The sequence below is a fragment of the Herpailurus yagouaroundi genome, unplaced genomic scaffold (assembly GCF_014898765.1).
Source record: "Herpailurus yagouaroundi ecotype Mexico unplaced genomic scaffold, PumYag 140, whole genome shotgun sequence".
Taxonomy (NCBI): Eukaryota; Metazoa; Chordata; class Mammalia; order Carnivora; family Felidae; genus Herpailurus; species Herpailurus yagouaroundi.
Genome location: NW_024412395.1, coordinates 17,972,690 through 17,998,732, shown reverse-complemented (window position 1 = coordinate 17,998,732; position 26,043 = coordinate 17,972,690). Strand labels below are relative to the sequence as shown.

Below are 26,043 nucleotides of genomic sequence, written 5' to 3'. Positions count from 1 at the left end.
GCACACATTCCTACAGCTAAGAGCCCTGGGAAATCATAACCCAAAATACATGGCCATCTAGTTTCTTTTCCCATTTGTCTTCAGTGGCATTCTGAAAAGCCGAGGTAAGGCATGGATACTCACGGAACATGGTATAAAACTGCTGTGGGTTCAGATTCCATTTGCCCCAGGGTGTCTTGTGGCCTTTAGACTGGGCATAGTTAGCATGGTTGAACTCTGGCTCCGTGCCAAATGAGTCCAGGACTCGGAGCATGCACCTAAAAGGAAAAAGCAATGTGGATAAAACCACAACCTTGACCCCGAAGTTCCGAAGTTAAAAGTTCTAACCCCTCCTGCAGGGACAGCCAAAAATGGACAAACACTTTTTAATTGTTTTTAATGTTTATTTATTTTTGAGAAAGAGAAATAGTGCCTGTGTGTGGGTGGGGGAGAGGCAGAGAGAAAGAGAGGAGACAGGGTATCAAGTAGGTTTCACAACGACAGCAGAGAGCCCAATGTGGGGCTGGAACTCACAAACCATGAGATCGTGACCTGAGCTGAAATTGGGAGCTTAACCGACTGAGCCCATGGGGTGGCCTAATAAATACTTTTAATCAGAAACCCTACTGGGCAGGCAGTGAGAGACTCCAGAATACATATACCAAACATCGCCATGTGTGACTTCTGAGCCCAAACCATTACAAGCAGATCCCATCTGCTTCAGGTTAGCGGACTAGTTACAGAAGATTGCTCAGATACCAGCAAAATAAAAAGTCCCATGATAGCTGGCATTGTAGACTGCCATGGTCCCTACTGTACCCCTAGCTAAGGCTGAACATATCATGGTACCTATCAGCAGTTGTTGAAGAAACAAAGAATTACCATTTTTAGAAGTGGCTTTGGTCTGAATATTTGTGTCCCTCCACCCAAATTCTTATGTTGAAATCCTAGTCCCCAAAGGTGATGGTACTGGTAGGTGGGGCTCTGGGGGTGATTAGGTCATGAAGGTGGAGCCCTCATGAATGGGCTCAGTGTTCTTAAAAGAGATCCCAAAAGAGTTCCCCTGTCCCTTCCAGCAGGTGAGGACACAGCAAGAAGTCTGAGATGTGGATGAAGGAGAGCCTCACTCAACTACACCAGCACCCTGATCTTGGACTTCAGCTTCCAGAACTGTGAGCAATAAATGTTATTTCTAAGCCACTCAGACTGTGGCATTTTGTTACGACAGCTCAGACAGACTGAGAGAGAGGTTTTAGTCTCCAGAAAGCACGAGGCATACCTTATCTCTTTCAACAGTCACTTATCATTTTCATCAATTAATAAGAGTATTTAATTTTAGGTAGAATTTAGAATCTCACTCAATAGGCAGTGTTGATTACAAGTATTTAACGGTAACAGAACATTACCCTTTTCTTCCAGAGCTTGAAGAAGTGAAATTGAAGATGTTTGTTTCATTGGCTTTTTCAGCAAAGTGTTCAAATTTGGTCAGCCCAATCTTCTCTACCACTTATTTTAAGATCTTTATGTCAAAAAAATTTTTTAAAGCAGTATTTTGTGACATGAAAATTAGATGAAATTCAATTTTCAGTGTTCAAAAATGAAGTTTTCTTTGAACATTGCCATGCCTAATTGTTTACCTATGGTCTATGACTACTTTTACTCACTAACAGTTAACTTCAGTAGTTGCCACAGAGACCATGTGGCCAGCAAAGCCTAAAATATTTACTACATGGCCCTTTACAGAAAGAGCCTGCTGATCACTGCTTTAGAGTACTCAGAGAGTGACCAATCCCAATCCCAAGAAAGGAATCGATGCTGAAACAGAACTTACTGAATTTGCTTACATTCATTTCATTACTGATTCTCAAAACATTAATGTAAATTTAGCTTGTGCCTGGCCAATAAAAATAGCTCTGTTTTCTGTGGTTATACATCCGCAAAACTTCTGGATGGCTGTTAATGGACCAATAAGCATAAAAGCAAATACATTTTAAAACCCACATTTTAGAATCAGATAACAGCAAGTGAGTTCTAAGTATCAGATTCCGTTTATTTCTTCCTTTTCTCACTATTATGAAGGCATTCTCTCAACTTTTTTTTTCTTTTACATCACTGTGTGATTCAGAAAAATAAAATGCAAACATCAGATTGGATTTTCCAGAAAAATCAAGAGTAGACTGCCACTTTAGTGTGAGGATTTTCTCATCAGAGATCACTACCATTTGTTTAGACAAGGAAGGGAGGAAAAGGAAGAGGGCAGAAGGAAGTACAAGCCAACCATACAAAATGTTTCCTTATTTTTGATTCCTGTGTGGCTCTCAAGGAACATGCTACCATTACACTGACAATTTTCACAATATCACAAAGAACACATCTTCAGCCTGGCAGCCAAGAAGTGGACAGAAATGGAAGCCCACAGTACAGGAAAAAGAAAGCTAGGGACCCAAGAACTGACCAGTGTGTGTTTTCCCCATTCTCTGAATAGCTCGGGAACTTCCTTTACTCTTAATAAAAGATTCCCATTCCTTAACTTATATACTCTTTAATATAAAAAATTTTATGTAAAAAACAAAAAAACAAAAAAAAAAAAAGAAAGAAAAGAAAGGGCACTTGGGTGGCTCAGTTGGTTAAGCATCCAACTATTGATTTCAGCTCCAATCATGATCTTATGGTTTATGAGATCAAGCCCTGCATTGGGCTCTGCACTGACAGCATGGAGCCTACTTGGGATTCTCTCTCTCCCCCTCCCACAAGCTCCATCACACATGCTTGCTTTCTCTCTCTTTCTCTCTCTCTCTCTCAAAATAAACATTAAAAAATTTATATAAAAATCCCTTTTTAAAATTAAACTTCTAACATTAATTAACCCTTTAACTTATATTTTTAAATAAGATACAAAAGCCACTGGTTGAAACCAGTGCATTTTCTTCTGTGAAAGATGGCATCGTTCAGAAAACAGCAGGGATGACAGAGCTTGCTCTGTAGAAGATAGTTGGAGAAGAGTAGGACACAGAGGGACACACACTGACAGATGGAGCTGCTCAGCTCCTGTCGAAGGGCCAGGGCTGGGACTCAAAGATTACAGTGCTCTGTGCAGGCACAGTGGGGAGGAACAGGTCACCCTTATCATGAGAATCCTTTGTCTTGAAGGCTTTGGCTACTTCTACTCATTTGCAATCAACTCTAGCAGGGTATATTCCTCTCTAGCTTTGGCTTGTTATTTTAACTTTGTGTTTTATTGTTTTTTTTTTTTTTAATTTTTTTTTCAACGTTTATTTATTTTTGGGACAGAGAGAGACAGAGCATGAACGGGGGAGGGGCAGAGAGAGAGGGAGACACAGAATCGGAAACAGGCTCCAGGCTCTGAGCCATCAGCCCAGAGCCTGACGCGGGGCTCGAACTCACGGATCGCGAGATCGTGACCTGGCTGAAGTCGGACACTTAACCGACTGCGCCACCCAGGCGCCCCTGTGTTTTATTGGTTTTATTGTGAATTTGGATCATTAAGATGAACGCTGATGAGTAAAGAGGACTGGTAGGAGCCTAATGCCTGCAAGCCCAGACTTAGTGCTATTGATGTTTGGCTTCTTCCCAGCAGAAAGCCATAGAATGAATGATTGAATGTCTGAGAAACTGGTAATTCTACATCCTTATACTTAAGCTTTGGTTTGGGAATCATCCATTTTTTTTAGCTGACCTGGGTTTGTTTTATAAACCAGAGGCAGGGGAATGATCTCTGTGTATGGCAGAGAAGCTTTAACATTATAGTTTTCCTTCTTCGATCACATTCTACAGCTGTGTGTTTGGAACTGGGTTTGTGCTGTTAATATTTATGTAGTTCCTCTAATGCCTTTTGTGTGTTTGAAGCATCAGGAACAGCCCGATGACTTAAAAAGATATTTGCCTTGCTGCCCGAGGCAGCTGGCCACCTCCTAACAGGAATTGCTGCAGTAATGCCAAATGACTCCTGGAACATTCTCTTAGCTGCAAGCCACACTACTATAAGATGGACGCTCACAACTTCCTTGGCAGGACCTACTTTCTACTTTGGAGTTTGATATAAAATATGGTTTATCTTGGGGCGCCTGGCTGGCTCAGTCAGTTGAATGTTCAAGCCTTGATTTCAGCTTAGGTCATGATCCCAGGGTCATGGGATCGAGCCTCACTGAGCTCTTCACTGAGCGTGGAGCCTGCTTGGGATTCTTTCTCTTTCCCTCTGCCCCTCTCCCCCACTCACATTCTCTCTCTAAAATAAAGCAAAAAAAAACCCCATGGTATATCTTGTACTATTTGTGTTTCACTTTCCTGTGTGTCCTCAATGTCAGCTAAAAACTCATACGAAGCAAAATAGTTATGAGTTTTGCAGTCCCTAGGTATACTAGTTGCATGTAGGCATTGCAAACAGGTTTAACTGAATTTCCTGGGTCCCCACATAAAATCGACAGAATTTACAAATATTTTTCTGAACGCCTGGGTGGCTCAGTCGGTTGAGCGTCCAACTTTGGCTCAGGTCATGATCTCACGGTTCATGAGTTCAAGCCCCACGTTCGGCTCTGTGCTGACAGCTCAGAGCCTGGAGCCTGCTTCTGCTTCTGTGTCTCCCTCTCTCTCTGTCTGCCCCTAACCCACTCACATTCTGTCTCTATCTCTCTCAAAAATAAACATTAAAAAAAATTAAAAAATTAAAAAAAATTTTTTTCCAAGATCAACAGGACTCAAGGTTTGCTCCTAAATGAAAGATCAGAGTTAATGGATTTAAGGGAATTCATACCATCTACCATCCACAAAGATGAATTCAGACAGTCTTGAAAATGTCTAATCTTCAAAAGGGAAAGAAATGGGCAAGTAACTTTCTAGAGGACCTGTTTGGTCTTTGGATGAAATCTTACCTTCATCACATAGCAAAGACCGCAGGGCCAAAGTCCTAACAGACCTCCTGCCAGCTAGTATCACTAATGTAGATAATTAATTAAAGAAAGGAAAGATAAATATTACACCCTTCCATAAAACCCCTCTGAGATGGTCCCTTTTCATCCAACAAGTTTCAAATACCCATCAGTGGTAACCATTTTAATAATGAAACAGTCCTTTTTAATTGACCTAAACACTACCACTGAGGACACTTTTCCATCCCAACAGCCCTTCTTAATGGTGAGGATATGTGAGTCTAGAGATGCCCGTAAGGCCTTGTTCCTTTTGCACATCTACCAGATGCCTGCCATTTGCTAAATGCCAGAGAACAAGAGCTCTGCTTTTCTTTCTTTCTTTCTTTTTTTTTTAATACTGAAGCTAAAAAGGGGGAAAAATGATTATTTACTTACATGGCTTACTAACCAGAAAGAAAGATGGTTATTTCCACATAACTGAGAACAAATGTGATGAGAACATAACTGAGATGTATGAAGGTTTCAAGGAAAAAACCAAAAAGAACAGGAAAAAAGGGGTGCAGAAGGTAGAGTGTTATCCTGGCCCAAACCAAGATTCTGCTTTTGCTTTCTCATGAAACTATATCCAAAACAAAATGAAAAATACACAATCTCTTCTCAATGAATCCCTTTCCTCTGTCACTGAGTATTTCACTGCCCAGTGAGAAAAATTACAGCTACTGAGAAGAAAATTCTACAGAAAATGGGTGTTTTCTCTACTGTGTTTTGGAGAAGATTCCTACTATTTTGACTTCTATTTCTTTTGAGTTTCTAAAGGACTTGCAATCTGACATAAGCTTAAAGTTAATAAATAATGTTAAACTAGAAACTAACCTGAAACAGACCTAGTTCAAGTCGTTAAGGATTCAATTACTGGTTAAGTTAGAAGAACACATCAAAACATCTCTTTACCCAAAAACAATAAAAAAGAAACACATGGAGGAATTTCTAAGTCATGCTAATTGAAAGGTTTTCCAAATGTTTTCTTAGGAATTTGGTTTAAACTGTAGATCAACATTCACTATCAGTCAAGTGGTACTAACATCATGCTTTTTAACCAAATTTAGGTACCACTGACACCATTAAATAAAATATGATGTTTATTTACATTTATTGTAAACTTTGAGAGACCATAAATAAAAGTCAGTACCAGCTGTAGTAAGTGGAAGCTAACAAAAAAAGCATGCTTCTTCAAAAATTATTATTAAATTCAAACTGGATACTTTGCCTAAGGCTGAAACTTACAGCTACACTCATTTTGTTAAAAATGCACGTAAGTGTTACAAGACATGCTGGAGGTATGGTAGCATCAAACTAAACCTTTTTTAGAAAGATTGGAAGAAAATGGAAAAATTGGTAAACTTCATTATGTAATTCACTGTTATTTAGTGCCATGCTTGTGCACGATGTAAAATCATTTCAAACAAAAAAACATGGCCCCACTCCCACACTGCAGAGAACAATGGGTTCTTCTCTGAAGTGATAAAGACGTGCACTCAAGTCATGCTCAGCAGGGGTCTTGTCTTAAAAAGTGCAAGACCCCAGCATTCAGACAACGTATTCACAGCTTTCTCTTCCAAAAATGACAACTGATGAGGGAAAGGCGAAGAGAAATGAGTCATCCTCTCAAATCTGAGGAGCACAAGAAGTGACATTTTCCGCGTTTTATCCGAATTGTTACTTAAACAAATGAGAATGGCGCAGGCACACTGAGAGAGGTAAGCTGAGCATCAGGGAAGGTAAAGAGGAAGTTGGACCCTTTCTGTTCTCTAAAAGAAATCAGTGAAAAGAATGAATAGCCTTTGGAAGTATAAAGTCACTGTGGAAAATCTGAATTTCAATTAGGAATGAGAAGCCCGCTCCACACTATCCAAAAGATAATATTTGATAAGCTTTTTCTGTCTGTAACCATGTTACCCTTGTTAAAAAAATAAAAAATAAAATAGCTCTATAAACTTTAGGACAGCATGTAGCACTTACTGGTAGTGAACCCAGGATGGTCCAAGAGTTTTCTTGAATTGAGCAAGTCCCACAATATCAATATAAATGAGCTCAACGATTCTGTCTCCTACAGTTGGGCAGCCAGATCGGTTTCCTACAACCTTCTTCATTATTCTAGGAAAAGGGCACAAGAGAGGAAACATAAAAAAAATAATTTATTTCAAGCTAACTACACTTAGCAACATTAATACCCAAATATACCTCCCAAGAATTTTGTCGGGGAGGATGGCATAGCCTGTCCCAATCTGCTGCCTATCCAAATTCTACCCACTCATCAAGGCCTATCCAGAGCCCAGATTCTGACTCTGGCAAAAGCAAATGGTGAGGCGCGCGCGCGCACACACACACACACACACACACACACACACACACACACACACACACTTTGAAACTAAGGAAGAGCTGGCTCTGAATCTGTCTCTACTATCTAAATCCACTAGCAGCTGTGAGATTTCAGACAAGTCACTAACTTCTCTGGGTCTTTCCTTCTCATCAAAAACAAACAAAAAAAAACCCCAACCTACCACAAAACAGGATTTGTTACAGAAAAGACAGTAAGATAGCAACCTGTCAGAGATTCTTTGGGTGGTTACGTGAGGCATTAAGTAGAAAGTGCCTAATGTATATCAGATACTTGTTGAGTTGTGACTCTCACTTTCCCCCACATAATCTGTTCTCATTACTCCAGACCATACTGACCTCCTAAATGTCCATTTCTAGCTGCTACAATATAAACTTCTATACTGTCTTATATTGTTTCCTATTTTTTTTCTGTGTCAAATTTTCCTTCCAAGTAGACTGTATTACATACCTGGGACCATGGTTTATGGGTTTTCATTACCCTTTCTTCCATCCACCCATCTCCTCACCCATCCATAGAAACCCACCCTTGCATTGAGAGCACCCACGTACCTGATCGTATGCCAACTTCAGATGCGGGAGAAAAAAGTGCTAACCAAACTACACTGCCATTCACCCAAACATCAGTCATCACTGGTGCCTTTTATCCCTGCCCACACCCCATAACTGTCCTTCACCAAATTATGGCGGTCCTACTTCAAAGGAGGGCTCTGCTCTGCAGCTCCACACTGACACTGCTTCAGGCACTCTTCGCCTGTCATCTGGCCTACTGACCTTACGAGGCTGTGTATTTCTTCCCGAGAATTTGAAAATACTTCTGTACACAGCCAGGTAGTGAATCCTCTCATCTTTAGAGACCACATGTTCTCTGCCTCAACTACGCAACTTGGCCCTCATAGAATAAAAGCGGTCTTAGGCAATACATAAACAAACAATCTGTGTGGCTGTGTTCCCATGGAAACTTAGTAACAAAAACAGGCAGAGGACTGCATTTGGCCCGCTGAGCCAGAGTTGGTAGACTCCTGGTCCACCTTGTCTCTTTAGGGGTTCCCAAACTTGTCTGCACATTGGCATTACCTGGAGACATCAAGATACTCATGCCTGTGTCCTATCCCCAAAGATTGTGATTTAATTAGTCTGGGACATAGTCTGGGCTCTGGGAGTCTATAAAGATCCCCAGGTGATTCTAATGTGCAGGCATATTCAGGAACCGCTGCTCTGTGTTGCCCCCATAATTCTCTTCTTAAATAAAACACATCTAGTCCCATCACCAATGCTTAAAGACCTCTATAGACTTCTTGACCAACAAATTAAGTCTCTGCCTGGTAGGCCCTTATTAAGCCTTTTCTGATCTCCCTAGGAAGCAATTGTCCCTAGGGATCCCACATTCTCCATTTATTCACCCATTCATTCATTCATTCATTCATTCACCCCATCTCTCATTTGCTCAGTAAATAGTCACGAGCATCCAATGGGTGCCAGGCACTATTCTAGGTGCCACATACACCATAGTGAGCAATATTCAGTTTCTGCACTCCCTTGGCTTACATTCTAGCATTCATGCCTCAATTAGTACTAATCACAGTGCAATTAGTGTAATTATTATATAATATATTAGCTGTGATTACCCAAAGATTGGCATTTCCTTGAACACATGCTGGTCATCTCCTTACATCCCAGAGCAAGAACTAGTGCACAGAGAGCACTAATGAACGACTACTGAATGTACGAATGCATCTACTTCATGGGTCATGTACACAACATGTTTTAAAGTAAGCAGGAGGCAGCACGTGGAAGGGACAAGGGTGGTGTTTAGGGGTTCAGAAGATCTCAGGTTGATCTAGATCCGAAAGAAGCATTGTAGTATAGTGGTCAAGAACACAGTCATAGGATAAAACTCAAATCCTAGCTCTCTCACATGTTTTCCACGTGACCTTGAAAACCTCAGTTTCCTCATCTTTGAAATGCCGAAAGCAATGGCACTTATTTCCAAAAGTTTGTGCTAAGGGCTGAGTAATATAGAATACATGAAATGCTCAGTATCTGATGCACAGTAGGTGCTTGACAAATGTTGGTTGTTACTAGTCATCATCAATATCCCAGTTGTCATAACTGTTGACACTATACTAATGCCCTTATCATGGTTTTAGCATATAGAACTCATTTAAAAGATGACACTGTATCATCTTGCTGATATTATTGATTTCACCTCAACACAGCCACGTATCAGGTGTGTGGACTTTGGACCTAACACAAGTGGCCTCTCCCGGCATCAGTATCCTGGACAATAAAGTAGACGCAGGGTGGGATATATTTTAACACCCTTCCAGCTCTAGAATGTTCTCTCAAGGCATTTCATCTGGAACATTTGACACTGCAACACAATCACTTGGCTGCTGGGTAGAAAGTCTCCGTGGGCAGCTATCCAAAAGGAGTGAAGGGGGCTATAAGCATAACTGCTTAGCCAGCTGTGTCAATCTAAAAAGAGATTAAGAGAGGGCTAAAGCCAGAAGTAGGTTTCAGTGAAACAGAAAAGCCAGGTAGAATGAACAGAGTCAGACTAGAAAGTTGGCTTTACTGAAAAAAAGGATGGAATCAGAGCTTTCAAGAAACTCATTCTACCCAAATTAAATTATAAAAAAGGAATCTGCTCTGTTTTAAGATTTAGAAAGCTTGAAGTTGAGTAGGGAGTGGTATGAATTTCAGCAAGAGACAGGGAATTAGGAAAGTCAATAATGTTTTGTGGTGCACATGTTGGAAGCACCTGTAATAGCAAAGAATAAGCTCCTTAGTTTGAATTTTCTGGCATTCATTTATGAAGCCTCTGGAGCCTGCAGCTACAATGAAAACATATTATCTTTTTCACAGTGTATGTATTTAGCTCCTGAAAATAATCTTCTTATCTCCTGTTTAGTGAATTATCACTTTCATTTTCCTCCACAAGAAATTACACACTAATAGAGGGCTTTAAGAGTTTACAATTTCTTTTTTGTATTCTGATTTTAAAATTGAAAAGTAATCTCCTTACTCCTTGAGCTCAGCCAGTGAAGCTGAAATCCTAATGTCATGGCCCAGTAAGTACAGAGATGTAATTAAATCACTCCACTGAACTAATTCACCAAGAGGGCCACCACTGAAAGCTGTCTCTGCTATCTTAAATCCAGATTCCTTAGTCAGGAGTCCCAGGTGAACAAGGACCTGAAAAAAACAAAACAAAGGAGAGGCATATATTGATTCCTACTGAACCGAGTACAAACTCCATAGTAACACACCAAAAGCAATCAACCAATTCTAAAGTATTGTTTACGTTCTAATGAAATAATGTGCCGTAACATTTTTCTAGAAAGTACCCCAAAAATGGAAGGAAATAAGGTCACTACTGCCCTTTCTATGGCTATGAATAGGATATGGACAATCTGTTTTGAAAAATAAGGATATATTTGGAGAATCAGAATTAATGGAGAGTAAGCCAGAGCAATAAAATATCGTTTTAACAATATTGGGTTTTTTTTTTCCCCCGCAGTTGGGATATTTTTAAGGTTTTAACATAAAAACTTTCAAACATATCCCAAATCAGACATGACAATGTAGTCAATTCCGACATACTCATCACATAAATTTCACCGTTATTAACTTATGGCAAATCTTATTTAATGTATACCCTTCATTTTCTCCCAACCACTATAGCTTATGATGAAGCAAATCCTAGAGAAGATACCCTTTCATCTGCAAATATTTCAGTTTGTATTTCTAGAAGGAAAAAATCTTCAGTTAAAAATATAACGGTAACATCACTATCACCCCTAAAAAATTATTAATTCCTTGATATCATTCATTTTCTGGCTGTTTATACTTCCTCAACTGTTCCTTTTTTTTTTTTTTTTTCTCCCAAGGGCAGTTTTTAGAGTCAGAAGTCAAATAAAGTACATAAACTGTTAATTGTCTCATTTACATCTTAGGCTTCTTTAACCCCATCCTTTGGGGGTGGGGAGAGTTGTCACTTATTTGTCCAAGGGACTGGGTAGTATTTCCAGTAGAGTCTCTTACACTTTGGATTTTGCTGATTATACACCAGACTCTTCCATCCCTTGTAGTTATAGTAAATTAGTAATTAGATCTGCAGGCCTGATCAAACTCATATTGGATGCTTCTGGCAATACTACTGCATCGGTAGTGCTGTGTACTTCGCCAGTGGGGACATCACGTGTCTCTGGTGATGTTAGCAGCTACTGATGATCACTAACTAGATGCATTAATCCACAGGGGTCGCAAAATGGTCATATTCTATCACTCCTTCTGTACTTACTAGCTAAAACATCCCCCTCTTCATCAACTATTTGGTTCTGTTGAAGTACAGTTTACATAGAAAAAGCCTGGTAAATACTTGACTCTTGCCCGTCACTTACTGGTTTTTAAATTACCAATTTGCTCTTTAGCATACTCTAAAGACCATCAGTGAAATTTTTTAAAGGTGTCATTATCAAATCATGGATAGAAGTATATTTGATGTGTTTCAATAAACCGTAGTTATAATCCTTATGGATTATCGCATTGTCCCTTCTTGCCAATGGGAGGCTGTTCAAGTTGGCTTCTAAGTTCTTCTGACATAGTTCTAGTAGGCTTGGAGAGTTACTTTGCTCTCTGGTATGACAGGTGTCCCAAGCTCATCATGTGCAACTTCTATCTCAGACTTTCACCAACAATTTTTCCAAGAACCTCTTATACCATCCAGTGGAGATGATATCTAAAGTTCAAGGTCTGGAGCCTAGGGGACTCTGGTTGATCAGTGTCCATAGCCTTTTTCGATGGATGTAGCTGGAAATTTATTTCTCCTCCAGGATAAAACATCATAAATTCATTCTGGTACTTCCCCTTCAAACTCAGGATTACAGGATCTTTACATAACATTACCTTACATATGTTATTTCCTCTCTCCCACACTGAAAATCCCACCTCTCAAGGATACTAATATAAGTATTTTGCTTTATTCTAATATGCTCAAGGGATTCACAATGAGAATATCTATACCATCACCAATTACACAATTAGTAAAACTCTTAAAATATTTTGCAGTTTTTTGGTCCTTTGTGATACTCCTTCAGAAATGCTGACTGACTGTGCTCTAGTCACTAAGAACAGCCCTTCTCCGTGTGTTTACTGCAAAACTGAGTATGTAGTCAGTTCATGTTTTCTTTTCCTAGTAATTTTTAGGTACGGTTTTCTTGTAGTGAAATTTTGTTTTACACCATGTAAAATGCTTCTAGCACCAAATCTACAAAGTAAGATGTGTTTAGATAAGTCTAGTTTCTATGCCTCCATGCTAGTCCCTCTTTCCCCATATTTGACCCTTTTTATTGTGGTACAACATATGCTAACACAAAATTTAACGTTTTAATAATTTTTAAGTGTATAGGTGAGTGGCATTGAATACATCTACAATGTTGTGTAACCAAAACCATTATCCATCTCCTTTATTTTTAATTTCATGGTTTATCCTTCTATTTATAACAATATGAGGAAGCGTAAATGTAATACTATATATAGGTCATGTGTGCGTATGTACAAAACTTTACGTATACTTGTAGGTATACAGATACATACAATTCTTCCTTTTAAAAATAATGTTCACATTTCTCCACCTAATATTTATTCCTCCAACAATATATCCTAGAGATTATTGCATAAGATTATATAAAAATACTCTATTTCTCACAGCTCACCTGGAATTTGGACCTCATACTCTTCTACAGGGACTATTTGTTACCTGAACATTTGGAACTGTTGTCTCATAAACTCAAGGAATCTAAACTAAATGGAAGCAATAAAGTATGACTTGGGGTTCCGCAAGTTCATCTGTATTTCCTTTTCTTGAGGATATCAAATTAGTCAAATTAGGAATACCAAAGTCATTTTTAATTAATTTTTATATGCGGATACTAAAGACTGTTTAATTTGCTCTGCTGTTTGTCATCTGAACAGTTAATCTAAAGCCAAGGCCACTGAACCTATAACTAACAGGGTATAAAATCCTTCACGCTCAGGGTTATTCCAGAGGTTTTCCAATCAAGTCCTCATGAACTTCAAACAAACTGCCTCTAGTTTAACTGACAGCATCTCTCTCTCTCAGGAACATAAGCCCAAGTACCAACCCAACGTAGCAGCAGTAGAACTTACCAGTTGCCCAAACCCCAGAACTGACAAATACCCCAAACAGGAGACTGCCGTTATAATGGAACAGCCTGCTCTCCAAGGCTGTACCTGGGTAGAGCCAAGAGGGTTAAGTCTCCTGATGCCACAGGAGGAGACAGTCAGGATGGTTCAGAGGGAAATCTTACAGGCAGAGATTCCTGCTTGGCTTCACCCAAAAAACATGTGTGCCGGTCCCTGGTAAGCAGGATTATTTTAACTGGGGAGAGGAAAGCCCAAAAATGGCTGTACAAGACACTGAGCAGATTCGCCCTGAGGGAATATCACTGGAGACATGACATTCCTCTTAGTCTTGTTTCCAAGCAAAATCCGATTTTAAAAGAAAACTGGCATCTAACTGAACTGAATTAATCAGAAGCTCACTTTCTTCCGCTTTCTCTTTTCAAGATTCTGCTTTTCTGCCAGGGACTTGATTGCTTGGATCCATGCATCAGCCATTCGCCGGATCCGGAGTCTCATCCACCGGAATTCTTCATGCTTTTTCATCATGCTGTAGAGAATATTAAAATCTGTACGGATTTCCGCCTAGAAACAGAAATTTAATAAAAAATGAACAGAAGATAAAAAGTCAGAAAGCATAATAGTTGTCATGATGTGACATTTGAAAACTTGAAAGAGATAGTCAATTAAATATAGGGCTTCAAAAGTGAGGCTTGTCTGCTGCACAGCTTTACTTTAAGGCCCCAGGATTACAAATTAAAGGCCCCTGACTGCTGATATGCTGTAAGGGACATCATTAAAAAATTAGAAATTGAGAAAGGCAGCACAGTCATTGCAAAGCCCTGAGTTATATTAAAATGCCTTTTTATTTTATTTTTTTTTACAAATGGTATGCTTGATGTACCTTGAAATTCTCCACACCCGAATTTATCACCCCTTGGATCTACTGAGAGGCAGCAGACTCCAGGAAAAAGTAAAATCAATTCATAACAGGCTTGTTGGCATTATGGGGATGCCAAAAAGCCTTCTTGTGCCCACAAAGTTAAGCAGGGGACAAATGCTCATCTTACAGTTTTGTCCCAGTCCCAAACAAACAAAAGTTCATTATTTTCTAAGGATTTTAAAGCCAGGAATACCATTTTCCTACCACAGCTAAATAAAATTTAAAATTCAGGGGGCACCTGGGTGGCTCAGTCAGTTAAGCATCTGACTTCGGCTCAGGTCATAATCTTGCAGTATGTGAGTTCAAGTCCCGCTTGTAGCTGTGTGCTGACAGCTCAGAGCCTGGAGCCTGCTTCAGATTCTGTGTCTCCCTCTCTCTCTACCCCTCCCCCACTAATACTCTGTCTCTCCCTCAAAAATAAATAAACATTTAAAAAATTTTAAAAATAAATAAATAAAATTTAAAATTCAGGACAGAATAATTTAAAAGCCAGGAAGAACATTTTTCTAATGTAGTTGGATACAACCAGTGACTGAAATAACAGCAAAACAGTAAAACTTGTATTTATTTCATCTAACATGTAGAACATGCTAACTCCCTCTCTCAGGAGTCATCACACTTCATTCTCAAAACTCACCTGATCCCTCCTTGACCCAGCCATCTCCCAAGATTCTCACGGTCTACAGCATGGGTCAGCAAACTGTGGCTTGGGGGCCAGATCCTCATCCTCCTTGCTGCCTTTTTTGATAACCTAAAGTTCCACTGGAACATGGCCATGCCTGCTCATTTATATCCTGTCTATGCTGCCCTCCGCACTCAAGGTCAGAACTAAGCCATTCCAACAGAGACCTTACAGCCTGGTAAGATGAACGTATTTACCATCTGGGCTTTTAAAAAAAAATTTTTTTTTTTTTAACGTTTATTTATTTTTGAGACAGGGAGAGACACAGCATGAACAGGGGAGGATCAGAGAGAGGGAGACACAGAATCCGAAGCAGGCTCCAGGCTCTGAGCTGTCAGCACAGAGCCCGATGCGGGGTAGAACTCACAGACCACGAGATCATGACCTGAGCCGAAGTCGGCCGCTTAACCGACTGAGCCACCCAGGCACCCCTACCATCTGGTCTTTTACAGAAAAACTCCGCTGATCCCTGGTTTAAAGAATAAAGACTTAAGCTTTTGGGGTGGCACAGAAAACCTCTCACAGTCACTCGTGATCTTTTCAATCTCATCTTCCCCCAAACCATCTTCATCCAAACCCCTATGGCCTCGTCCACTGAACCATGCTCTACTCCCTGAAAACCAACTCTTGCACATGCACCTTTCTGCTGCACATCAGACACCCCTTCCTCTCCCTGATCTACTATGAACTCAACTCATCATTTGGAATTCGGCTCTAAAGACACTGTCTCTTTGTGGACCCGTCCTAAGCCCTGAAGGCAAAGATCATCACTTCCACATTCATTTCCACCGGACTGTCATTCAGCATTTGCACAGGTGCGGACATTGTTTTCAACCATCACCTTCATTAGGTCACACAGCGCCCCCACATCTGGCACCAGGTCTTATTCCCATGGGTAGCATATCACTCAGGAACCCTCAGAGAATTGCTCAATAAACAGACACTACGGCTTAACTGATTTGACCATCCAAATTTGCACAGGCCTGCGGATACAAGTTCTTCAGTTTACCATTATTTCAGGTTACAGTTGGCATTTCTAGAAGAGTTCACACGTATTACTTAGCATCAGAACCACATTGTAAGCCTAGTTCCCAACATCCCAACTCACCAATGAATTATGATCAGCTTCTTCATAGGGATTTTTTGCTCTCCAAGGTAAATGAGGACACCAGTTTTCAACCTGAAAAATACATCGGAGACATTAAGTATGCTGGTTCACCTGGAAATGAATTCATGTATGAACAAAGCACCATGCACCCTTCCTGGCACATGGTGAGCACTACATTTAAGTGGTTATTACTACTATCAGTCAGACTTTCATGATTTCATCTAGTAGTACAGAGACAGGTGCCCCCTCAGACGAAACAATAATAGCAAAGGTCTTGTGGAGCCCACAGTCCACACTTTACATCTGTCCTTCAAAGTACTTCACAGCGACTGATTCCTTCACCGGGTAAGCCTCACGTGTCTCCACCAGAAGGAAAGGGGGTCTTACGGCAGAAAGGGACAAGACTGAGATTGCAGGGGAATGAGAATGGAAGGCAGGAATGATTCATTATCTGCTGTGGCATGTCTAGAAAGGAAACAGCAGGGCATTTTAGGCACGGAGCTCAATCTTTTATCTCAGAATTAGGAAAGCAGCTGATCATTTAAGGCTAATTGATCAAGGCTTTCCCTCATTTTCTGGCTGTTCACTGCACACTATCTCATCTCAAGGAAGAAGATGGTAAAAACTATTGGAGAAAGAGATCAAAGGAAAAAGGATAAAAAAAAAAAAACCACCTCAGTAATCTTTGAGAGCCATTCTAGAAGATGGACTGCTCTGTCAAATGCACAAAAGTTGAGAGTTGGGGGAAAGAGGAAAAGGTTTTACAGAAATTCAAAAAGGTAATGGAAGAAAAGTAGGCAAAAATCACCATTTCTAATAAAAGAAAAAAGAGAACTGCACTGACTAATCTTGCTGGCCATACAATTCCAAGGTGGCACGTTAGCCACGTACAAATATGCAGTGAGATTATTAAAGATGGCTAAGAAAGAGCCATGTAAAGTATTTTTTTCTACAATTTTTCTCTGGTGAGATGGACTTGTAGGAACAGAGCAAGTGGGCAGGGGGCACTCGGAGGGCCAGCGAGCAGGCAGGTACACGTACAGCCACTGCCTTGGAGGTCAGTGACACAGGCTCGGTCAGGATGGTCTGCCCTCCAGCCCTGGGTGTGTTTTCAAATAAACACAGCAGTTTCCCTAATCTAGAAATTGCTCTTAATGCAAGGTGATTTTTACTATGACCAAAATAACTGGGTGATTTGCATAAAGCCATCTGCCGCTGCAAATGAAGTGAAAGCAGTAAGTGGAGGGGAACAAAGCTTGGGGGAGGGTGGAATCCCTGGATAGGAAAAGAGCAATATTCTCTTTTTTTTCTTGTGGCATAAAATTAGACTCTACCATATTTGTGAATGACTTCAGAGACTCAAAAGGACTCCCCAGGAGGAAAGCTGAAATGGCTTCTACTCATAAAATACGAAAATACTAGCTTGCCTTGGATGCCCGTGTCTAATTAAGGAGACCTTACAGCAATATCACCAGGAGAAGCAGTATCTGGAGCTTCACAAATGTGAAAAATGAGGCAAAATCAGCCGAAAAGCAGCCTACAAGCAGATGAAGCCTCAGCTGGTCCCAGCAGCAGTGCAAACATCTGTACCTTGTATTCTTAGAGCAGAATGAATTATTTAATTCAAATTAAATTTTTGTAAATGCACTAAATAAAACATTGCTATGAAGCATATTTGCAACGTGAAGGCTTCGAATGGACCGCAGCTAGCATTTTCCATCGTGAGAGCTTCGTCCTCATACAAGAAGGATGATGAGCAACCAAAGCACAGATCTGAAGTCAGCCTCACACTCAGTCAGTCACAAAATGTTCACGGCAACACGTCAGGATAAAAAATTTCCCCACAAATAGCATAATAGGGAAAGATGAAACAAGACGATGAATAAAGAAAGTCAACCGAAAGGAGAGGGATTAGCGAGACGAGATACTGATAAAGGAGAACACATTCCCTCCTCACTCTTCCGTCCTAAAAAGAACCTTCCAAAACTCCCTCTGATGAAAATACTGTCCAAGGTGATCTTCTGAAATATGACTTCGCTACAGAATATTCGAAACTTTAATTCCTCTTTGAAACTGATCACCCATCTCACTTCTTGTTACTCTAAATCACTGGGTAATATTTTGCAAGGCTTCAAGGGCATCCCTGAAAGTGCAGAATATGGACTCAGTGTGTCAGTGTATTGTAGCTTTTAGCAAGGCATCTTTCTGCTACATGTTCACTCGTAATGGAGGACAAACCAATCATGAACATCTTGACACCTAATGAAGATAGTGGGGTTTTAAGGTTGCTGTTTTTGTACACAGTGATAGGGTGACTGGCCAACAAAATAATTAAATTATACATAAACCTATTTCTCCATGGGGAGAAAAAAACACTTTCTTTTCCCCCTGAAACCTCAGAGGATTACCAAGATTGGAAGCAAGCCAGTACTGGCAATAACTCTAAGTACTGAAACAAACAGCCTTCAAATGAGCAAAATTTTCCTAAATAGGAGTGTCATTAATAACACTCAGGGAAAGTCTTGCTCAAGGCTAATAACTCAACCTCCTAATCCCTAATTTTGTTTTCTGCCTGATTTACCTGGGACCGTTTAAGGAGTCTAACCCCCTAGCAGGGCATCCTACCAAGAAAGCTGGACCCCAGCATGAGCCCACCGCTTTCCTGCTGTGGATGATTTCTAGTCCAAATCATTCTTACCAACTCTTCTGTTCTCAGAACCCTCAGGGCCTGCATCGGCCTGCTCCCTTTTCCCACCCATTCCTTTGGCCATACCTTTCTAACTGTGACTCTGGGGGCCCTCCCTGGGACAGGGTTTTGTATTTGCCCTGGGAGCAGGAACGCAGGATGTGGCACTGTCCACTCCCACCCCTGCCTGGCTCCTGGGCACTGGGGGAGCTCTTCCTCACTCCCACTTCCAAGGATAGTCCGCAAATCACCACAGCACGTCTAAGAACTGAAAACCACCTGAGTTCATGGCAATAGGCACACAAAAATCAATAGAGGAGCCAAACCATTACTCAAATAACCTTCAATTTGAAGGCAAACTCCTTTCACAGAACCAATCTTTCTAGCACACTATCTTCAGGCCACAAAATGAAGAGGAAGGAAAAACAGAAAAAGACCAACCACGCTAGAAATTTGGAATGTTAAAATGTATTCCACAGAGAGGGACCTATATACCACCTTTCTGGAATGAGGAGATACAAAATTAACTGATTTGATTTTTGACATGCCCCCTCCCAATGATGTAAAATCCTTTGACCTGAGAAGGTTTTGCAGCTTAATCACACACAACGTGAATAAAAACAAAGGCCCTCAACGGCTCAAGTAGGTCACGCTTACTTTCAAGGTCTGTAGAATGGACAATTCATTATACTTAAGAAAAAAGAAATTGCTGGTAGATACATTTACAACTCAAGTTAGATTTTATATATTTATTTTTTTAATGGTTACTTTTGAGAGAGAGAGAGATAGAGAAAATGAGCGGGGGAGGGGCAGAGAGAGAGAGAGAGAGAGAGAGAGAGAGGGAGAAACCAATCAGAAGCAGGCTCCAGGCTCTGAGCTGGCAACACAGAACCCGACCTGGGGCTCGAACTCACAGACTGCCAGATCATGACCTGAGCCAAAGTTGGATGCTTAACCGACTGAGCCACCCAGGTGCCCCTTGAGTTAGATCTTACAAGAGAGAAAAGAATAAGATTACAGCAAAAACTAATAGGACATTTAACACACAGATGCATGTATTTATGCATAACTGGTATAACTCTTTATAGTAACGTTCTACTCTTCTGAAAGAATAATGATGAGGCACTGTTACAGCCTCTTCTCTTGTGATTAATGTGAAGTGTTTTGCTCTAATGGATCACTGACATATAGAATTTCATGCTGTATTTTTCAGATAGTAAGTGCAATCAAAATTAAATGAGAAAAGTGCATAAGAAAGGTGAGCTTATCTCTGGATGATGGTGTTATGGGTGCTTTTCATTTTCTTCTTTATGCTAATCTGCACACGATGATTTTTTATAATGAATGTTTATTAATAGAATAATTTTTAAAGGAATGACATTATACAAGCATACATTTACTGAAGGTTTATAATAAGTGAAGGTCTCTGGGGAAAGAAACAAATAAGCTAGTATGCATTACATCATTTGAACCCCTGAAGAGCCCTGTGACACAGGCACCATCACCAGGTTACATGTGAGGAAATCAAGGCTCCAAGGGGTTGGGGACATCCAGATGTAAGCTCACCAGTGAGCTGCAGGGGTGGGTGACGACTGCGGCCTGCCTCTCCCCTGACCGGGACACATTACAGCCATCCTTAAAGGTCAACCTTCATGGAGAACAGATAGCTGCTGAGTAGGGAAAGAGCCCTGAATGTGGAATTAGCCAAAATGAATTCTGTGCCCAGCTCTACCAACAACTAGCATATAACCTTAAACCACTTGGCTTCTTAAGTGTTCTCAACTACAAAATCAAGGAGCTGGCTCCACTCACCTCTTGTAATCCGACTGATTAAACTCTAAGATCTGGAAAAGATAATTTTACATCATCCTATGGGGCCAGTTGGTTATATATCCAAAGGATATAGTTGACTATGTATCTATTCATTTAATACACTGACTATACATATACAGGCACACACATATACATACATGCATTTGTCATACTGATGATATATCAAATCAAGTTACTCATTCAGATATATACTTAAAAAAAAAAAAAAAGACTTCTCTATCCCACTCCCTACCCCACTCATTCCCCTTTCTCAAGTTTCAAAATGCCAATGAAAATGGTCAAAGATGTCTACACATCAGTAAGTGCTTTAGCTCTCCAGACTGGTCCTCTGCATGAAACACCTGAGCTGATTAATATTTTGGCCATACTGTTTGTTCAAAATGGTTGTGTATGGGGCACAGGCGAAGGAAAAAAAGGATAAAAACAAAAGCTATACTGTCCTGGGAGCCAAGCACTAGGATAAGCACCTGATTACCTCATTTGGTCTTCAAATAATCCCTTGGGAAAGGCCGCTTATCATGCCAGATGAAGACACAGAACAGGAAGGACCCACAGCTGAGGACTGATACACCATCTGTCCTGCCCCAGAGCCTATATGCTTCATCCCCACGTGATGTGCACAGAAACCAGACCTCTGTGTCCTACACTCCCGCAAGCACGGTCTTCAATGTTAAAATATTATTGCCTAAATCTTTTATATAAAATCCTTCAAAACAAGTTTGCTCTGCTCCTACTGTGTGGCAAGTGCTATAAAAGCAATGAAAGCAGGAATGGCTCCCTGCTGGCAACTCTTGCCCCCAACGTCTGTTCTGTACAGCAAGAGTGATTGTTTTAAAGCCTAAATTGGATCACATCCTACGCTAACTCAAACCCTTCAGTGGCTTTCTCCTTGCACCTAGAATAAAACACAGAATTCATACTGAGATCCTATAGAATTTCACCTCAATCCTTACGTTGCCTGCCTCACTCCCCCTTCTCTACACATGAGACCATCCTGGCAAGTCCAAACAGAACATTCCTACCTCACACAGCTTGCCAGATTCATGTGTATATATTGGGGGTGGGGGTGGGGGAAGGTTACCCAGTTAAATCAGAATTTCAGATAATGATTTTTTTAAAGTACAAGTATGTCCCATGTAGTCTTTGTCACCTACTTAGAGTTTTAAAAAAATTACTCTTTACCCAAAATTCAACTATCATTGAGTACCCTGTATTTTACCTGGTAACCCTCAGGACTTGGGCATTTGCTATTCTTTCCATCTGAAACACTCTTCCTTCCAGAGAGTTCCGTGTGTCAGTCCTTTACTTCCACACTACGCTCTAACTTCTCTTCAGAGAAGCCTTCCTGACCTACATACTTGGCCACTCTGTGTCCTTACTCTACTTTTTTTTTTCCCCTTGGAACACTCACTACTTGTGCAAATTATATTCACAGTTTGAGTGGTGAATAATTCAAAGACATGACTTGAGCACTAAAGATATTCATGAGGATATGCTTTTCCACATATGTGGCATTTCCCCATTTTCATCACTTCATGAGAACCTTCCAACAATACAACCAAGGCAGGTGAGACAGGCTTTCCCTTGATCTCAGTGAAGAAGAACGAGATGGAAAGCTATAGGCAACATAGGTAGTTGTATCCAGGCAGGCAATGGAGCCTCATGTGTTTTCTAGAATACGGTACTATTGCCCCCTATCAAGGGAGGCAGGAATGTTTTCAGCAAAAAGTTCCAATGTGCAAGAGGGAGCCAAGGGCTGAGCAATCCAACATAGTTCTCTGGTGGTTAGGGAAGGGTAAGAACTTAAACCAAAGCTACAGTAAGTATTCCACGTGTCAAAAACTAGTAAGGTGCTAAAGACAGCATGTCATAGAGTTTCAAAAATCCATCCCAAATCACTGCAGGAGAAGCAGCGTCAATCTTCCTTCACACAGGAGAGGCAGCAAATGAATTCCTCTGCAGCCAACCACACGGAGACGCACTGACATGCTTCCTATGACCAACCAGCTGTCCCCAGGCATGCTTCCTGCAGTGCAAGGCCCAGTGGCAAACTGGACCCACTGGGCTGCATCACACTTTGATAGCCAAAGGCACCCAATTTACACAAGTAGTCACATTCTAAACATGGGTAGAGTTCCTCTTCTCTGTTCATGGGCAATTTGCCTGAGGCATAGTTCCAGGCAAATAATGCTAAAGTGACAGTGAGAATAAAACATGGGCAAAAAAGCTGCGTCTTCTAATAAAACTGGTCCATTCCATTCTAACCATCCAATCTGAACCCCTGCAACGCCTCATACGTCTAATATGAAAGAGTATTATCTTCAATTGTTAATAAGTGCTTGAAATACCCCTGGCTTCACATCTCAAACTTAATGTTTTAACAGATTTTCAATGCTACAAATTTCACATTTTTTCTCAAGGTTAGAAAGGTGATAGCTGGGAGAAGTTAGAACAAATAAAACTTCTATTGCCTTTTTTTTAAAAAGCCTTTAAATAAAATATTTCATTCAATAAATATGTATGCCAGACACCATTATTTCTGTGAACAAGAGACAAAAATCTCCCCAGAGATTAATTTCCACGCACTTGTTTTTAATAATGGATGTTAGGGGTGCCTGGGTGGCTCAGTCCGTTAAGCATCCGACTCTGGCTCAGGTCATGATCTTGCGGTTGGTGAGTTCAAGCTCCACGTCGGGCTCTGTGCTGACAGCTCAGAGCCTGGAGCTGGCTTCAGAATCTGTGTGTCTCTCTCTCTGTCTCTCTGCCCCTCCCCTGCTCATGCTCTGTCTATGTCTCTCAAATAATAAATAAATGTTAAAAAAAAAATTAAAAAATAAATAAATAATGGATGTTGATGGTCACCCCAGGACCTTTGAACTTACTGTTGCCACTGCCCACTTAACACCTCTGCCAGACATGTGCACCTCTTACTCTCTCACCTCCTTCAAATTGGTGCTCAAATATCATCCTGTCATCTTCTCAGTAGGGCATTTCCCTAGTGGTCTATCTAAAACTGACACCATCAGAGCACCTGGCTCGTGTCAGTCGGTAGAGCATGTGACTCTTGATCTTGGCGTTGTAAGTTCGAGCCCCACGATGGGTGTCGAGATTACTTAAAAATAAAACCTTAAAAAAATAAAATAAAACTGACACCATCATTCCTCGTAAGCACTTCTTAGTACCCTCTCCTGTCTTATTTTTCTCTACGTCACTTATTGCAATCTAAAAGATATATATTTTACTTTTGCTTTTGGCTGTCTTCCCCTATAAAACGTAACCTTAATGAGGAATGTTCACCTTTCTGTTCGAGAGCAATGAAGGCTTCTGGCACCCAAACTGTGCTCTCCTACTAACAGGAACGAATGATTCTTGAAGAAACGGCCAATTTCGGGTCTAGGGTAGAAATTGTGTAGGATGAATCTGGAAGATTTTGTCATACTAGATAAATAAAAACTATTAGAAACCATCAGAGTCATGTCAAAAGGATTCAGAAGACAATATTAATTGACTCCCATTGGCCAAAGAAAGGGCAGTTTGAGAACCAGTAAGAAAATAATTGGAGTAGATTGAACATATCAAGTATGTTTCAATCAATGACTTCATAATGATAAAACCAAGAAGCATACTAACAAAATACTGGCCCAATGGAAGATGTTAGTAAACCAACAGAGACACAATGGTTCCTATATGAGCCGCCTCTCCTGGCAACTACATACTAGAGGAGGGGTCACCTCTCCTCATCAAGTATTCCTGGTATATTAAGAAGGAACCCCTAATGAATTAATGAACCCAGGCGCCAATCATCAACAGGTGCTAACATCATAAAAACAGAGACACTGGGCACTGTGTGCCTCCTGAGAGAAGTAGACAATACCATCCATGGAGAAGTCTTGCAAAAAAAAAAAAAAAAAATTAAGTCTGACTCTGATCAGGTCTCAGACCTACCTATCAATTTACAGGAAATAAAGTGGGGAGAGAACCTGATTATACAATGACACAAGGATGTAATCATCAGAATTCAGAGTATAACAAACTAAGACAAATGAAGAAGTTTCTTAAAAACAAAACAAACAAACAGAAAAAAAAGGGGGTGGGGAAAGAGATGGAAGGAAACCTAAAATTAAAAAGAGACTTTAAAGACACCAACAATTCTAATGTATGCTCACTGCTTGAAACCCAGTTCAAATAAATACCCTTTAATTTACAAGACTGCCTAGAAAATGCAAACACTAACCTGGGACTATATGATATTAAGGAATTATGTTAATTTTAGATATAAGATGGTATTATTATCAGTTACACTGGGAGTAGATTCAGGATTTCAAGGAGTCTTAAAGATGCATTTTGAAACATTCACAGATCCTAAGACCTTTGGATTTGCTTCAAAATAATGGACCACTGGAGGGAGTAAATGAAATTGGCCATGAATTGACAACTGCTGAACTGAGTCATAGGTACATGGGACTTTGTTATACTCTTCTCTTTGGTATGTTTGAAATTTTCCACATTAAAAAAGTTCAAAACATAAAAATTTTACAGTGATTTTATTGGCGTGCAATAGAAATGGCAAGAGACAGTATTGAAAAGTTGGCAAAACACAAATTGGAGGCGACTGCACTGAAGCCCTGTCTGACACATGGGTTTCAAGGAAGGAGCCAAGGGGTGTTGGTGTGGGGTTTGCCAGTCTTGGAATTTTCCCTTCTAATTTTTGTTAAGGCGGCAGGCAGAGCAAGAATTCTAAGCACAAATGATGTCGTATGTGAGACTTACCAACAGGAGGCGTCACCAGAAGATAAGCCTGGAGGAGTGTGGGGGGGGGTCTGAGCCCACAGAATCAACAGATCCGTTAGGGTGACTGACAAACACTGAGCTGTAGACTCAGGAACTGTTTTAAAAAAATCATTTTTCTAAGGATGCGTTAGAATTCAGGTAATAAGAGCAGCGAAAACACACGGATGAAAAAGGTACCAGTAAAGGCTGAGCTCAAAAAGTAGAAAGAAGATCATAAAGTTCTGCCACCTGCTTTACTGCCAAGAAATATTATCTCACAGAAAGGGGATTTCCCATCTCAAATGGTTACACGTTTAAAAGGTATGTGTTGGTATTCTCAGGCAACAGTCTAGTGATATTTTTTTTTTTTAATTTTTTTTTTCAACGTTTATTTATTTTTGCAACAGAGAGAGATAGAGCATGGAAGGGGGAGAGGCAGAGAGAGAGGGAGACACAGAATCGGAAACAGGCTCCAGGCTCTGAGCCATCAGCCCAGAGCCTGACGCGGGGCTCGAACTCACGGACCGCGAGATCGTGACCTGGCTGAAGTCGGACGCTTAACCGACTGCGCCACCCAGGCGCCCCCAGTCTAGTGATATTTTTAAAGAA

The 26,043-nt window shown here is 40.6% G+C and overlaps 1 protein-coding gene across 4 annotated transcripts in view; it reads right to left on the bottom strand.

Annotated features, from left to right (window-relative positions):
• Window positions 1-26,043, bottom strand: part of MGAT5 (alpha-1,6-mannosylglycoprotein 6-beta-N-acetylglucosaminyltransferase) — a 338,680-nt gene that overhangs the window by 106,587 nt on the left and 206,050 nt on the right. For all 4 annotated transcript variants that reach the window (XM_040474902.1, XM_040474901.1, XM_040474903.1 and 1 more), the window contains 5 exons: window positions 16,146-16,217; window positions 13,836-13,997; window positions 10,294-10,463; window positions 6,885-7,019; window positions 124-257 (listed from right to left, as the gene is read on the bottom strand). In XM_040474902.1, coding sequence (XP_040330836.1) covers window positions 124-257; window positions 6,885-7,019; window positions 10,294-10,463; window positions 13,836-13,997; window positions 16,146-16,217 — 673 coding nt within the window. The remainder of the gene's footprint in view (window positions 1-123; window positions 258-6,884; window positions 7,020-10,293; window positions 10,464-13,835; window positions 13,998-16,145; window positions 16,218-26,043) is intronic.